The sequence below is a fragment of the Callithrix jacchus genome, chromosome 21 (assembly GCF_049354715.1).
Source record: "Callithrix jacchus isolate 240 chromosome 21, calJac240_pri, whole genome shotgun sequence".
Classification (NCBI taxonomy): Eukaryota; Metazoa; Chordata; class Mammalia; order Primates; family Cebidae; genus Callithrix; species Callithrix jacchus.
Genome location: NC_133522.1, coordinates 45,716,252 through 45,733,902, shown reverse-complemented (window position 1 = coordinate 45,733,902; position 17,651 = coordinate 45,716,252). Strand labels below are relative to the sequence as shown.

The 17,651-nt window shown below is 43.0% G+C and overlaps 1 protein-coding gene across 2 annotated transcripts in view; it reads right to left on the bottom strand.

The window, feature by feature from the left end:
• Positions 1 to 16,722, bottom strand: part of PCP4 (Purkinje cell protein 4) — a 66,020-nt gene extending 49,298 nt beyond the window's left edge. For both annotated transcript variants that reach the window (XM_054248943.2, XM_002761434.6), the window contains exon 1: positions 16,650 to 16,722. Coding sequence is in view for 1 of the 2 variants with exons in the window: in XM_002761434.6 (XP_002761480.1) it covers positions 16,650 to 16,658 (9 nt within the window). In the remaining variant the exon portion in view is untranslated. The remainder of the gene's footprint in view (positions 1 to 16,649) is intronic.
• Between the last annotated feature and the right edge of the window lie 929 nt (positions 16,723 to 17,651).

Sequence of the window (17,651 nt, the reverse complement as noted above, 5' to 3'; positions counted from 1 at the left end):
ACACACCACACACACATACATACACAACGCACACTCACACACGCACACTCACACACATTCACACACACACCACACACACATACACACACCACATACACATACATACACACACAACACACACACACATACACACATACACACACCACACACATACACACACAACACACTCTCACACACACTCACACACACACCACACACATACACACACAACACACACTCACACACACAACACACACATACACACACCACACACACTCACACACACATACACACATACACACACACCACACACACTCACATACACACCACATACACATACAAACACACACCACACACACATGCACACACACCACACACACATACATACACAACGCACACTCACACACATTCACACACACACCACACACACATACACACACCACATACACATACATACACAAACACACACACAACACACACACACATACACACATACACACACCACACACATACACACACAACACACACTCTCACACACACTCACACACACACCACACACACACACACTCACACACACACCACACACATACACACACCACACACACTCACACACACATACACACATACACACACACCACACACACTCACATACACACCACATACACATACACACACCACACACACTCACACACACACCACACACACCACACACATACACACACCACACACGCACACACACACATACACATACACACACCACACACACTCACACATACACACACGCATGTACACATCCCAAGTGACTTTGAATCCATTTTATTACTTCATCATCAAAAGCGTCCTCAGCATCAGCCAAGCTGATCCTTGAACACAAGTTTCTTATTCAAGCACACTGCTAGGTAGGCTTCCTCCAAGCCAACTTGAAAGCTCCCTTGGATTTGGGGGAAAGACTCTTCACCCACTGACCTCCATGGTCAGGCTTGGGCCATTTTGAGAGCTTCCACTTGGACAGGGACATTATATGTACACACAAGCCTCCAGACATTGCAAAGATAATGGAATGATAATGATATTTCATTGGCTCTGCTTCTTCTTATTAAAAAACAATTGGGGTGCTTCCCATTTTGACCCAGGGCTGGCTTCATGGGAGAATGACCCATGTGGTCCCTGGGGGCCCACTCTCAGAAGGGCCCTGGCTTGGTCTGATATGTTGCTGTCCCCATCTTAAAATTCTAATCAATGCTTAACAAGGGGCATCATATTGATTTTTCATTGGGCCCACAAATTATGTCACTGGTTCTGCTCTACTCCCTGTCACAGTCTCTTACGGATGTCCCAACTCTGAGCTACGTTACCTCAAAAGAGGTTGAAGGCAGAGGGGTCCGGGAGGGAGGATCGCAGAACTCCAGTGTGCTTTTAAATGGTCTCAATTCTGCCTGGACCTGCCTGACTCTTCAGCTCGTGTCTCTTTTCCTTGTTGTGATACTAATGGGACATTAAGGAGCCACAGTAAGGGCCCCCGAAGGCACTTCTTGTACCTCCGGAGTTACATTTGGCAGCATTTATATTTTGTCATGTGAAAATTCGAAATACTAATCCAATATGCAACTGTGGGGGAACTCTCATAGGAATTTCAGCCAAATCTGGCTCCCAGCAAGAACTCAGCAAAAGTGATGACACAGAAATTCATAGAATAGTGCCTGAAAATGAAACAAATCATCTTTAAAGACAGCAAAGATAGAAGCTGGATGAAAAATAACTATGAACTTGAAGAAGGTGTTTGGTGGAGGTGCTTGACAAATTGCTACATCTATTTTAAGAAATTTTCTTGGCTGGGCAAGGTGGCTCATGCCTGTAATCCCAGATCTTTGGGAAGCCACGGCAGGCAGATCACTTGAGGTCAGGAATTTGAGACCAGCCTGGACAACATGGCCCATCTCTACTAGCTCACATGATGGCAGGTGCCTGTAATCTCAGGTACTCGGGAGGCTGAGGCAGGAGAATCCCTTGAATCCAGGAGGCAGAGGTTGCAGTGAACCGAGATTGCACCATTGCACTCCAGCCTGGGCAAAAAGACCAAAACACCGTCTCAAAAAAATAAAAAAGAAAGAAAAGAAATTTTCTTCAAGAAGAGGTAAAATGTCCCACATTTCTGAGGTATAGAACATTTTCAGAAATAAGGATTATAAATCATTCTATTATAAAGATACATTCACGTGTATGCTCATTGCAGCACTGTTCACAATAGCAAAGACCTGGAACCAACCCAAATGCCCATCAATGATAGACTGGATAAAGAAAATGTGGCACATATACACCATGGAATACTATGCAGCCATTAAAAAGGAGGAGTTCATGTCCTTGGCAGGGACTTGGATGAATCTGAAAACCATCATTTTCAGCAAACTGACACAAGAACAGAAAACCAAACACTGCATATTCTCATTCATAGGTGGGTGCTGAACTGTGAGAACACACAGATGGACACAGGGAAGGGAACATCACACACTGGGGTCTGTTGGGGGGTGGGGGGCTAGGGGAGGGACAGTGGGGGTGGGGAGGTTGAGAAGAGATAACATTGGGAGAAATACCTAATATAGGTGACGGGGGGATGGAGGCAGCAAACCACCATGGCATGTGTATATCTATGTAACAGTCCTGCAAGATCCGCACATGTACCCCAGAAATTAAAATATAAACAAAAGAAACCACTAGAAGCTCGGAGATACAGAGTGCAATGATACTCTACCACGAGCAAGCACAGACAGATACTCTCACAAAGGGAAATTACAGACATACCTAAATTTGTGTGCACAGTTCTCACAATTGGAACATGTGAATTTTAAAACCAAATAATATGTGCACTTTTAAAAATGTAATTCACTGTCCTCCTGTAATCTCTTTCCAATACACAGAAGACTTCTCACTTTTAAAGAAAGATGGAACAAGTCCATAGAGCCCCAATATTCACTGATGTGAATGAGAAAATGTCCAACATGTTTAAAGCAACTTTTATCACCAGGCAGGAGTTCAGAATTAACTATGGTATCATAATGCATGTTTCTACACAATGAGCTTGAAGATTGCCAAATTCTGAAATGGCTCTAAAATGTATGACTTTTAAGACTACCAGAGCACTATCATAGTGCTATTCCTCAATCAGTATGTGCTGAGCCCAGACTTTTATAAGCTCCAGCTGCTTTGGGAAGATTAACCACGGCATCTCCTTTCCTCTCCTTCCCAGCCCTGAGCAATGGCAAATTAACCCATGCATCCTGGCACTTGCTTTATACAGAGAATAGACCTGAAGCTCTACATGGACACCATAGTAGAGTTAATTTTATGTGATTCTCTCCCCGCCATATGTTTAAGGGGTAAGGACCACATCTTATTGATTCTCCATCAATGTGAGTTCAATGGTGTAGTGCTGGGAAGATGAAAAGGTATAGAAGAAGATGTAGTCTGTCTGTCTGTCTGTCTCTCTCTCTCTCTCTCTCATCATAATCTAGAAGAAAAAAAGAAATGTGACTAACAAAATGTGTGATGACTGATTATATATGCAATGCTCTTGGCCATAAAAAGGGCCACCATTTTCTGGGAAAATGTTTTATAAAAATTGTATGTGTTGGGGTTCAGAATGCTCTTTCTTATGCAAACAGAGCCCTAGAGAGTAAGCAAGGCATAAAGGTGATCGGTGTAACTTCAAAGTCAAGAACGTTACCAGGCAAAACAGAAGAAAACTTTGCCAACAAGGATCTTGTTTCTTTGATTGTTTTGTTTTGTTTTGCGTTTTTTTTTCTTGTGAGGCAGGATCTGGCTCTGTTGTGTAGGCTGGAGTGAAGTGGCATGATCATGGCTCACAGCAACCTCCACCTCCCAGGTGCAAACCAGCCTCCCATCTCAGCCTCCTGAGTAGCTGGGACTAGAGGTATGCACCACCAAGCCCAGCTGATTTTTTTATTTTTTTTTTTTAAATGGGATTTTTGCCATGTTGTCCAGGATGGTCTCTAACTCCTGGGCTTAATCAGTCCTCCTGCCTGGGCCTCCCAAAATGCTGGGATTACAGGAGTGAGCCCCTGTGCCCAACAGGGTCTTAATGAAACACTCCACAGGGTAGCAATATTAACATTTCTCAGCTTCTCCATGTGTGACTGAATGGGAGCCTGGGAGTGTCAGAGCGGAAGCTGGAATTCCTAGAAATAGAGTTGAAGACCTGATGACAAGAAAACTGGCTTTGTCCATTTCTGCAGCGATTCTTTTTTTACTTAAGACTAACAAAATAGGACATTTTAATTTAATAAATTACTTGTGCAAAGTCTAAGTGGAATTTGGACAGGTTTAAAATAAATGGGGTTGTATCCAGAAAATGAGGAATTTAATCGTATAGAAAATGTGGAAGTGAAACTTAGGCTGGCTTTTTCTCAAGAAGCTCTGCGATTTTGCCCAAGATTAATCGTTGGACACTCAGTCCCCTATTTTAAAATGACCATTTTGAATGAAATGACAAAAGATGTCCTTCTCTGATTCCCTGAATTCTAAGTGGAACTATAAAAACGACAGTCTTTCTCAAGGTCAATAGTCCTTAAGCAGGCTGACGTCACCCCAAGGAAGGGCAGAGTCTCCATGCTCAGTAGCATAGATTGTTCACAGCACAACTTCAGGGGGTGCTGTTGGCACAGACCACATCGTCAGTGGCACCTCTGGGGCTGCAAGGTGCTTCATTGTCACAAACACTCATGGTAAAGAAGACTCTGGAATTTGTATATATATTTGTGTAGGATCTAAGATCTATTTAAAAAATAGTTTTCATCAACAGATGGTAGAGAGGATATGGAGAAATAGGAACACTTTTACACTGTTGGTAAGAGTGTAAATTAATTCAACCATTGTGGAAGACAGTGTGGCAATTCTTCAAGGATCTAGACCCAGAAATACTATTTGACTCAGCAATCCCATTACTGGATATATACCCAAAGGATTATAACTCATTCTACTATAAAGATACATGCACATTTATATTTATTGCAGCACTATTCCCAATAGCAAAGACTTGAAACCAACCCAAATGCCCATCAATGATAGACTGGATAAAGAAAATGTGGCACATATATACCATGGAATACTATGCAGCCATAAAAAATGATGAATTCATGTCCTTTGTAAGGACATGGATGAAGCTGGAAACCATCATTCTCAGCCAACTAACACAAGAAAAGAAAACCAAATACCACATGTTCTCACTCATGAGTGGGAGTTGCAATGAGAATTCATGGGCACAGGGAGGGGAGCATCACACACCAGGACCTGTCAGGGGGTGGGGGGCTGGGGGAGACATACTATTAGGAGAAATATCTAATGTAGATGACGGGTTGATGGTTGCAGCAAACCACCATGGCATGTGTATGCCTATGTAACAAACCTGCACGTTCTGCACATGTATCTCAGAACTCAAAGTATAATAATAATAGAAACATTAGGTTTCATCAATAGCTAATATCTGGATTGATGCTGACATCATTACCTGGTGGGTAGGAAAGGGTAGTAGTTCCACGATTGGAGATTGTCCCAGACACACTGCCTGCTGACGTGCTCTCAGAATATCCTTGTGTGATGTACTGTAGTTCTTTGTGTTCCATTAAGAGGATTTATAGATTATATGATTTACCTTTAACTAAACTAATCTTCCCACAGTAGGTAAGTGGCTTTTAAAATGTCCTACACAGTCACAGGACACAACATAGATGAACCTTGAAGACATTATGTTAAGTAAAATAAGTCGGTCACAAAAAGACAATTACTGTATGATTCCATGCATCTGAGGTACCTAAATTAGTCAAACTGATAGAGGTAAGAAATAGAATGGGTTTTGCTGGGAGACAGGGGAGGGAAAATGAAGAGTGGTTATTGAATGGATCCAGAGTCTCAGCTTCAAAAGATGAAAAAGTTCCATAGACCTGTTTCACAACAGTGTAAATATACTTAATACTGCTGAACTGTACCCTTAAAAATTGTTAAAATGGTAAATTTTATGTCTTTTATATAGTTTTAAAATCCTGCATAAAATCATAGACTGAAAATAATGCTAACACCACCAGCACAAATGCCAAGGAAACAACGAAAGCCCTAACTAAACCTTCTATTCTTAGGATGTCTTCATGGGCAGCAATACAAGCTGAAAAACCTCAGCCATTGGCTGGGCGTGGTGACTCACACCTGTAATCCCAGCACTTTGGGAGGCCAAGGCGGGTAGATCACAAGGTAAGGAGTTCGAGAGCAGCCTGACCAACATGGTGAAACCCCATCTCTACCAAAAATACAAAAATTAGCTGGGCATGGTGGCATGTGCCTGAAATCCCAGCTACTCAGGAGGCTGAGGCAGGAGAATCACTTGAACCCAGGAGACAGAGGTTTCAGTGAGCCAAGATCGCACCACTGCACTCCAACCTGAGCAACAGAGCGTGGCTCTGAACAAAAAACAAACAAAAAATACCTCAGCCATCAAATTAGACTCAAAAAGAAGTATAGTTACCAAAAAAATGTATTGGAATGATAGATTTCCACACCCTTCCTTTAACGATTAATTCTTACTATATTAGCATATTAGTATGTATACATAATTGTAAAATAAATAAAAATGTGTTGTGTATACAGGGTTAAATTGTTTTCCTATCAGGGTACACTATAAAACTCCTGCATAGCCAAGGCAATCCTAAGCAAAAATAACAAAGCTGGAGGCATCACGCTACCTGACTTCAAACTATACTGCAAGGCTACAGTAATCAAAACAGTATAGTACTGGCATCAAAACAGACATATAGACCAATGGAACAGAACAGAGGCCTCGGAAGCAATGCCACATATCTACAACCATCTGATCTTTCACAAACCTGACAAAAACAATCAATGAGGAAAGGATTCTCTGTTTAATAAATGGTGTTGGAAAAACTGGCTAGCCATAGGCAGAAAGCTGAAACTGGACCCCTTCCTTACACCTTACACTAAAATTAACTCCAGATGGATTAAAGATTTAAACATAAGATCTAACACCATTAAAACCCTAGAAGAAAACTTAGGCAATACCATTCAGGACATAGGCATACACAAGGACTTTATGACTAAAACACCAAAAGCAATGGCAACAAAAGCCAAAATAGACAAATAGGATCTAATTAAACTTAAGTGTTTCTGCACAGTAGAAGAAACAATCATTAGAGTGAACTGGTAACCAACAGAATGGGAAAAAATTTTGCAATCTACCTATCTGACAAAGGGCTAATATCCAGAATCTACAAAGAACCAAAGCAGATTTGATTTACAAGAAAAAAAAAATTCAAAAGTGGGAGAAGGATATGAACAGACACTTTTCAAAAGAAGATATTTATGAGGCCAACAAACATGAAAAAATGCTCATCATCACTGACCATTAGAGAAATGCAAATCTCAATGTGGTATCCCCATATTGAGATACCATCTCCTGCCAGTTAGAAAGGCAATCATTAAAAAAATCAGAAGACAACAGATGCTGGAGAGGATGTGGGGGAATAGGAGTGCTTTTACACTGTTGGTAGGAGTGTAAATTAGTTCAACTATTGTGGAAGACAGTGTGGCAATTACTCGAGGATCTAGAAACAGAAATTCCATTTGACCCAGCAATCCCATTACCAGGTATATATCCAAAGGATTATAAATCGTTCTATTATAAAAACACATGCACACATATGCTCATTGTGGCACTGTTTGCAATAGCAAAGACCTGAAACCAACCCAAATGTCCATCAATGATAGACTGGACAAAGAAAATGTGGCACATATACACCATGGAATACTATGCAGCCATAAAAAAACGATGTTTGTGTCCTTTGTAAGGACATGGATGAATCTGGAAACCATCATTCTCAGCAAACTGACACAAGAACAGAAAATCAAACACTGCATGTTCTCACTCATAGGTGGGTATTGAACAATGAGAACACATGGGCACAGTGAAGGGAACATCACAACCGGTGTCTGTTGGAGGGTGGGGGGCCAAGGGAGGGACAATGGAGGGTAGTGACGTTGGGGAGGGATAACACTGGGAGAAATGCCTGATGTAGGTGACAGGGAGATGGAGACAGCAAACCACCATGGCATGTATATACCTATGCAATAATCTTGCAAGATCTGCACATGTACCCCAAAACTTAAAGTACAATAAAAAAAAAAACTTTGGAGTATTGATATCCATAATCATTGCAGACAACTATTCCATTGTTCTGTTATGGATCTGTGGGGAGATTGAGAAGATAGTCCCCAAAATGTTGATATGTTGAAACAGTTGTTAGAGCAATGACAATTGTGGAAAGTCATAGAAGGCAAGAGGACAAAATCACATCAAGTCACCCTTAATTGTTTTAAGGAGAAGAATGACACTATGGCCTCACGGTTTGAAGTTTTGCTTGTTGCTATTTCCATCTAAAACTCACTGGAACATGCAGAGATAAGATCTGTAAAGAAGACTCCACACCATGGCCCATCTTGGACATGGGTAAGCTTGTGGCAGTGCTAGTGTCTGTGCATACGCTCTCACCACTCAGAGATGAGGAGACTGGCACTCAGGATGCTGTCGCACAGCCACGCTCGGCTCGAAATTTGACCCATTTATGGCATCAGAGATTTCTTTGCATATCAAAAAAACTGTGAGAAAATGTACAATTAGAAAAAGAAAACCCTAAATACAGTGAGAATTTTTGCTGGGTTCAAGAAAAGAAAAATGTGGCATTTTTCTACCAACTCCTAATGAATCAGTGGCTACTACTTGACGAAATCGCAGAATGGTTTCCCCTTAACTGTCCTTGGTTTCACTTTCGGAGGTTTCAGTTACCTGCTGTTAACCACGGTCCAAAAATATTTGATGGAAAATTCCAGAAATAATTCCTAAGTTGTAAATTGCACTCGGTACTGAGTAGCATTATGCTAGCTGTCCCAGGACATGAATCGCTCCTTTGTCCAGCATATCTACACTGTCTACAGTACCTGCCCGTTAGCCGCTTAGTAGCACTTTCAGTTATTATGGGATGGAAAGAGCACAGCATATATAGGATTAGTATCACCCACACATTCAGCCATCCACTGGGCACTGGAAGATAAGGGGGAACTACTGTACATAAGAATCATAAATTTTCAAGCAGGTGTAATCTCTTAGCTAGCTTTAAAAATATATATATTAGAACTTAGCCACCTGGTAGACAGATGCATCTATTGGTTCAAAAACTAAAAGATCTTGGGAAAAAAAGGAAGAAATTATATTATTTCTCCCTCTTGTGTTTTCTTGTTATATTTTTACTCTCATTTGATAAAGACACGTGTTAATGGGTCTTGTCGACTTCTAGAGTCCTTTTTTCAGAGGTTGTATATCATTAAAATAACCATTATTTCATTGGGTTATTGACCAAACCACAAATGTGATGCTATGGGGACAGATGACGGTGTCTTTTGTTGTGCCACAGACTTGGATTGTCATACCAGGAATAGCGTGATCTCAAGCCAGTCTGGACCCCGACTTGATATTAAATCGTCGTAAATAATATTTAATATTCAAAAGTTGTCTTTCGAACTACTAGGCAGAGGTCTGACTTGTGTGTGGCTGGAGACATTTTAGGCTCATCCAAGTCCAAGACTGTCCTGAAATGGAGGGCAGAAACCTTGAAGAGAGGGACTCCCCTGCTCTCTATTCTAGCTCCTTTGTAAGGAAAATCGCCTTATTTGAATGGTTGGAAGAGTTCACAGATTTTGCTTCCTTCCCCTTAAATGTTCAATTTGTGGATGATTACCTTCCTGCTTTATGAGTCTAATTCATCTTCCCTTTATTTATGAAATGGTGGGTTAAAATTAAACTATTTTAAAATGGCATTTAGTGGAAGATTGATTTTTCTACTGGCATGTCTTAAATATGGGCCAAGCATTTCCCTTTCAGAAATGGAGTGAGCAGTAAATTCAGTGAGATTCTGAACATAAATTTAGAGCTGTTTGTGAGGCATAAACAATATACAAGCAGACCAATGCCTGGAATGTGTGGCTTAGGCTGAACTGTTTGCATAGAATGGCCCCAACATGAAGCTGGTGTTTATAGATTTAAGCCATGGATGACTGTGGCAAGCTTGCTTTGTTTGTGGCACAAAACAATGCCTTATTGAACATTCTCATATCTATACCCCAAAGGCACCTGTGCCCAGGTGATCGGAAAATGTTTCCATATTCAGTGTTCATATCGCACCTCATCTGAAAGATGGGAAGAAGAGTGGTGAATAGTTTACGCCTGGGGGGTTGATAGGGGAGTGGAAATCCTATCAGAGTGCACACGGGTGTGGACGTGCAATTCAGTTTCCAACTCCCCAAGAGAACAAATTGAAATCCATCCCTTTGTGCATGTAAATTTTCACATATTCCTATTTCAAATATAAATTTACTAAAATATTTAAACATTCAAACGTAAATTATTTATTTTAATTAATGTTGTAAGTATGTTATTAAGAATTAATCTTAGATGTTAACCAAACTATTTACTTGCAATAATATGCAATTTCCTTTCTGCGTGCTAGATATATTTCACCTTCAATAATATGCCAGAATTTACAACTGGGCTGATGGCGACTGGGCACTAGGAGCCCTGTCACTAAAGATCTGCTTAGACTCTCTCTTATTCTCTTCTAATCACAGTCAAATTGGTTTTCTATTTCGATACAGCAAACCATTTTGCAAGATATTCACACGCTCTGCCTCTCTGGCTACAATCTCTTTTGTTTGAATTTCACTGAACTTACCTGAAGTGAGTTAGTCTCAGCTGAGACAACACGGAAACATAGGATATTAGAATTCTACGTCCCTCGCTCAGTTCCCATATTTTCCCTGACATTTCCCCAAATGTCAAGAGTTCCTTCTGTGGAGATTCTTCTTACTTTTCCTCATTTTCTTTTATTGTCATGAAAGCACTTATGTTGCGTATATAACAATGCACCCATGTCCCACTTAAAAGGATTTCAGTGACAAACACGGGCTTCAAACCAGGAGTAAATAACAAAAGATGGAATATGTCTTTTCCAAATGCATCCCAACCACAAGCCTCCACATTTAGAAAAGAGGGTGCCTGGCCTATTGATTACAGCAACTGATAAATCCACATCCCAAAACTTATTTATTCATTCGGTAACTGGACACTTACCAAGGGGCCAAACCAGCAGTCAGGCTTGTGAATGATATGAAATTGTCCCTGTTGGGAAGTTCGCAGTCTAGGATGCTTCTAATCAATACTAGGCAGCCCGTAATTCTTTAACGGCATGATTTTTAATGTAGTGTTTTATAAAAATATTAGTCAATATAGGCCGGGCGCGGTGGCTCAAGCCTGTAATCCCAGCACTTTGGGAGGCCGAGGCGGGTGGATCACAAGGTCAAGAGATCGAGACCATCCTGGTCAACATGGTGAAACCCCGTCTCTACTAAAAAATATACCAAAAATTAGCTGGGCATGGTGGCGCGTGCCTGTAATCCCAGCTACTCAGGAGGCTGAGGCAGGAGAATTGCCTGAACCCAGGAGGCGGAGGTTGCGGTGAGCCGAGATCACACCATTGCACTCCAGCCTGGGTAACAAGCGCGAAGCTCCGTCTCAAAAAAAAAAATATTAGTCAATATAACATAAACCTGTATGCATGCATCCCCTAAAATTCTTCTTTTCTCCCAGTATGAAGACCTTTCTAGAAAGTCATTCTAAATTAACAAAAAGCCCCAGGCTTAGGTCCTGGTATTGTTTATGCGTCCAAATAGTTCCACGTGCCCAGTGGTCTAAGAACAGAAGGACCACAGAGAAACTGTGAAAGCCTTTCCCGATCACATCTCTAATGAAGCCATGACAGTAGAAATTAGAATTTTAAAAAATAACACAAAGAATGTGTTCACCGTCAGTTTAAAACACTTTCCATTACACAAACACGTTTTCTTTTCATCTTGATTGCACTACTTCACTAAACCTTTAATAAAATCAAGTGAGTCGCTTATTTTCTTTTTAAAAAAAAAAAATATATATATATATATACACATCTTGCATTGTGTCATTCTCAGAATTCAGAAGAGAAAACCTGAGACTCTTCAACCCCACAGCATTTGTTCGTAAAATGCATGATCGGGGAAACAAATTTTGTGGCAACTCTTCCCAATCGTCAGCCCAGGAAACACGTTTTCCTGCTTAATTTTGACCTCGTCTCTATCTGAAAAAGCTGAACTTCAAACTGAAGTTGTAACTGGTGTCTGTCTGGACTTCACACCCCCAGTTAGAGGAAAGAGTGTCTTCCACGGTGTCCAACGAAGCTAAATGGAACTCGCTTGATCTCTCAGAGTCTCTGCGGCAGGTACACCCCCACGTGGGGTTACAATTACACAAGAAGTTAAATTGTCATTTGCCCTTCCATTGCTGCGTTTTGTGGACCATTTGCAAACCGCACATTTTACACAGTCACCCTCAGAGTCTGTGCCTAACAACTGGTCTAAAATATACAGCTCCTTACACATCTAATCACCCACCCGTTAGCATGTTTGAGTTTACTCTTACATCATAAGAAGCTCAAAGCTGTAATCTTTCTCTTCTTAGACCTGGTTTTTTTTTTGAGACGAAGTCTTTGCTCTGTCACCCAGGCTAGACTGCAGTGCTGCGATCTCAGCTCACTGCAACTTCCACCTCCCGGGTTCAATTGATTCGCCTGCCTCAACCTCCCAAGTAGATAAAATTATAGGTGCCTGCCACCGTGCCCAGCTGTTTTTTGTATTTTTAGTAGAAACAGGGTTTCACCATCTTGGCCAGGCTGGTCTCAAACTCCTGACCTAGTGATCCACCTGCCTCAGCCTCCCAAAGTGCTAGGAATACAGGCGTGAGCCACCGCACCTGGCCATGATCTGTTTCATTTTGACATCAGTCCCTCCACTGGGTAACCATGACAGTCAACTATGTGAGCCCCAAACCACTGCTGCATGATATTTTTTAATCAGTGGCAAAACACTTTGTTTTAATTCATGTTTTTTCTATTCCCTCAGCTCATGAGTTAAGTGCATGTAGCCTCTCCTTGGCAATCTCCATCAAGAAAAATGCCATTTACGGCTTTCTTCTTCCTTTAGAGATCATAGTACATTTTAATGTACACATTAAATTTGACATTGATTCTATTTGTGTGCTAAGAACAGACATGCGTATCTAAAGATGTGCCCTTAAATGTCCTTGGTGTTTTTCAAACCATGCCTTTGATGGGCATCATCTTTCCCTGTGGCCAGTGTCTACACAAAAGAGCCACAGTGCTGGCACAGAGTTGCACTTTCCCGTCCATGCCAAAGCAAGAAAAGGGCCCAGCCGTGACTGTGAAACTCGGGGTTACCAAGAGGCTCTTCCCAAAGGGGTCTCAAATCCAATTAACAGCTGTCATTGGATTGTATGACCCAGAGCGTCTCCAGTCCACACCCTAAACAGGGCAAGGGTGTCACGTTTTTAAATCAACACTCCAGATGTCTGTCCTCACCCCTTCCAACCTTGCCCGTGGCTCTCCTAAATAAGTTATTTTGAAAAGCAACTTAAAACGACACCTGAGGGAGAACATGGGACTGCTGGTTACTGTTCCGGGAATGCTGTTTTTCAAAACCTCTGTTAGGCTAAACAAAGGTAGCCATTTTTCTTGTGCCTGAGTGAGTCCCATGAGGGAGAAAGAATGCACTTTGTAAACTGAGGCTGTGAGGGTTAGGATTTCTGATCCAGCCGATGGGCTTAAGCCTGCATTCTGATCCCTGCTACATTATCTTCTAATTCACCTCATAGATTGCTCCCGGCACATCTGACATATTTTAATACCGAAATGTAAATCAGACACCCCCACAAACCACCTCCACTCTCACATTTCCCTAAATTTGGACTTTACTTTCCTGAGCTGTTCTTTTCTATCACATGTCATTTCCCAGGAAAAGTGTTTTTACAGGAAATAAAGAAAACGTCCTCTTGTAAAGCTGCCCAGTTTCAAACCAGTTCGAGGCTCCCTTTGCTGCTCCATCTTTCCCTTAAAGGTGGGGAAGCCTGGAAGTGCAGAGCAGACCCCAGGACGTAGATGATGCTTTGAGGTCCTCTCCAGCCAGCAAACAGGTCCACTAGCCCGAGTAAGCAGCTAATGAGCTCCAGCATTTCTGCAGCAGGCTCTCAGCTCCAGCGCTGCAGCTGGCACGATTTACCCACCAGACCCCAATAAATCCTAAGGTCAAGGAACGTCTGGCAAAACCCATTGCTCTGGCTTTCTTTGGTAATTAGTCACACATGCAAGTCAATGATCACCTGAAATCCATATGCAAGTCAATGATCACCTGAAATCCATTTCTGCCTGAGCGTTATTAAAACTAGAAACCACATTTAATTCATCCAACCAAAGAAACCCTTTGGGAGGTGCCGTGAAGGGGGAATCCAGTTCTCAGAAAGGAGCTTCTGTTCCACTTTATTAAATATTTTAAGCAGATTTAAGGTTTAGTCAAAGGACAAATTCCTGCTCTCCAAGGAGCACACGCCCAGGAACTTGGAGATCAGCCAGGAGCGGTGGCTATGCCGGTGGTCCGAGGGAGGGGGCCCCATGTGATGTGAGGGGGAGAAGGGGCAGGAGGGTGGAAGGGGGCAGGGAGCTGGGAGGGGGCAGGGAGCAGAAAAGTGGACTGCGCCTCTTGTGTGCTTTTATCCACATTAGAGGAACTGAGGTGAGAGCTCTTGCAAGAGCCTGCGACTGTGCCTGATAAGAGCCAGGGCGGGGCCGTGACTGCATTGCTGCCCTGATTACACATTCAGTAGGAACCAGGCTGTGACCCTAATCACAGGTGAACTCTGGAACACGAGCTTTCTCCCTGGAGACCCGCACAGTTGAGTGAGCCCAGCAGAGCTGAGCCTCCTGGAGAGCTCGTGAGCACCTTGCTGGCCAGGAGCCTCGGCAAGAGATGGCATGACTGAGCCAGAATCCCAGGGTAGCTGACTTGACCTGAGAAGCCGCCCCTCAGGGCTGTGCTACTTTCTAACTCCTTCTTCTGTAAGAAACTCTTCTTGAATAAGTTGTATTTAAAGAAAAACCACTCCATGCAGCCATCCCTTCTTGTTGCAAGCAAGGTGAGCTAGAGTGGGCACAGGAGCTTCTGAAAGCTACTTAGAGTCCAGCAGAAAGCCCCTCGCCCTAGCACATGGGAAATGGAGGTCTCATCCTCGTCACCCCATCTCTAGTTCAGAGCCCCAACTTCTTTCTCCTCACCTCCCCTCTCCTCCCCCAACCTCTGGCATCCAGCTGTTCAGCAAATTCCATACACATTTGGACATCAAGATTCACCAGGCAGTCAACCACCCAGCATTGCAGCCCAAGTCCTGCTCTACTGTTCATTAGCTGGCGACCTTGAAGCACGTACTTCCCACCCCTGTTCCTCAGTGTCCTTATCCATCAGTTGGGAATAATAATGTGCCTACTGCACAGAGTGGTTGAGAGGTTCAAAGCAGGTGACAGGTGTAGAGAGAGCCTGGCACTGTTGGCACACAGGCAAGCATTAACTGTTGTCGTAGGTACTGCTGGTGGCGGCGGTGGAAGAATTCCCGTCTTCCACCCCACAGTGGGTCTCTCTCTGCCTCAAACCCTTGGCTCTGTCCCAAACCCCGTTTCTAAGTTGTATAGTGCTTTGCTCTTCTTCTTGTCATGTTTATATCAAAAATCACCCATCAAAGAGACAAAAGCAGGGAGGAGGCATTTTATTTCTGAAGTTGTTAATTTTACCCTAGATTTCCAAGAAAAGGATCATCCATCTGTCAGAAAAAGACAGAGAAGACAAAAGATCTTTAAAAGTAATTATTTAAGTGCCAACCAAGAGGAAATGAAAATGCATTTGGCTCGGTTATTGAGTTGAATTAGAGGATGGTGTGGTGCCACCACTAATCTGCATCATAGATGAGAAAAAAGGAGAAGACAATCTTAAAGCAAACGTGCTGTCAGTTGGCCCCAACAAAACACAGTCTGCATAAACATATTGAGAGACGTGACTTTGGATTTGCAAAACTGTAGCTCCTCTTCTGCCAGGGCTGCGTCCGGTCTTAGAGCCACAGACCCGCACACGCTGATGTTTCCCGGGTCCTACTACTCTCTGCATTTCTTTCCCTGGTGCTCTGATTAACCGCAGAGGTAGTTTGTCCAGCTGGGCCATGAAATGCCACCCCACGGCCAGCCCTTTCCCCGCTTTGCCCCCTTCCCTTCCAAGGCTTTCATTCACCAGATGACCACCTGCCAGCTCACATTCTGAAAGGGGTCACCGCAGGAATTGCGCAAAGACACACATCTTCATGAGAGAATTAAACAATTGGCTTTCTTTTCTGAGCTCTAAAACCCAAAGCGCTTCTCAAAGTCCCCATTCAATCAGAAGCAAACAAGGCATCCCTTTCTCTCCCTAAGGTTAATTGTAAAAGTTGCAAATTTAACCTATTTCTGCACTTGCCATTCAAATCAAGAGATCAGTACTGTGAGTCCTCCAAGCAAGTAATTACAGGATTAATCTGTGCTCCGGCACTGCTCCTAAACCCCTCACATTTCCTGAGCCTAATCCTTCAGCCGAGGTCCCTTCTCCTCACTCCTAGGTTTCCCTCTACAGGTCGAAGCGTCACTCACCTCACTCATGTTGGCTCTAACTCAGCAGCTCAGTCCCGCCACTCAGCACAGAGAACACTGCTCAGGGGTCGCTGCTCCACTGGTTCTGGCTTTTCTCTTAAAAAGAGCTGCCCGGTGGCATCATGCCTCCCTGGAGCCAATGAAATGCATTCACCTGTCTGCAAGCCTGACTGACATCTGAAGCACCAAGGGCCATCTAGTGGTGTAAAAGAGAATGGCACGTTAGGTCTCTGCTCCAAATTCCTGCCGGCATAGAAGGAAAGGCTAGCTTTCTTTAAAACCAATACACTCCAGCCTGGGCCGCAGAGTGAGATCCCATGTCTTAATAAACAAACAAACAAACAAACAAACAAACAAACAAATAAATAAATAAATAAATAAATAAATAAATAAATAAAAGCTAGAGGTTCAAAGATCATCACAGGAAGGCCACTGTGCATTTTCTACTGAGTGCAAAATTTACATGCATGAAAAATACCTTTCAAATGTCAGTAGGAAGGATTGTTATTCTAAGGGAAGAGGAGTCCTGAAAACACCTGTGTACCTGCTCACATCTTCCAGCTTTTACCAGGAGCTGTGTTTCCCTTGCCCTTTACGACACAAAACTCAGCCCAAGGAGTTTCACATCTCTGCTCTCTCTCCCCCATCCCAAATCTGTTGCCCTGCTTGTACCCTGAGCTGGAAGGGCAAGAGCAGATGGCCTAGGACATGGAATTGGGTCCCCATGACTTCAACAAGGGAGGAGAGTGGCTCCAGCAGCCTTACCGATGTGTGTTCCGCACAACAGTAAGGGGCCGGAAAGGAGCCTGGGCGTTGGTCCCGGCCTGGTAAAAGGTCTCCTTGCCTTAGCCCTGTTCAGCCTTTCTGGGAAGATGTTCCATCCTTTGTTCAGTCCCAACACCGTGAGGCTCTGAAGTCTTCAAGGCATCCGAGTGGACCCTCAACCGGCCCAAAGAGGCGTCGTGTAGACTGAAGGTGCATACACATCAGTTACTCTGCCCG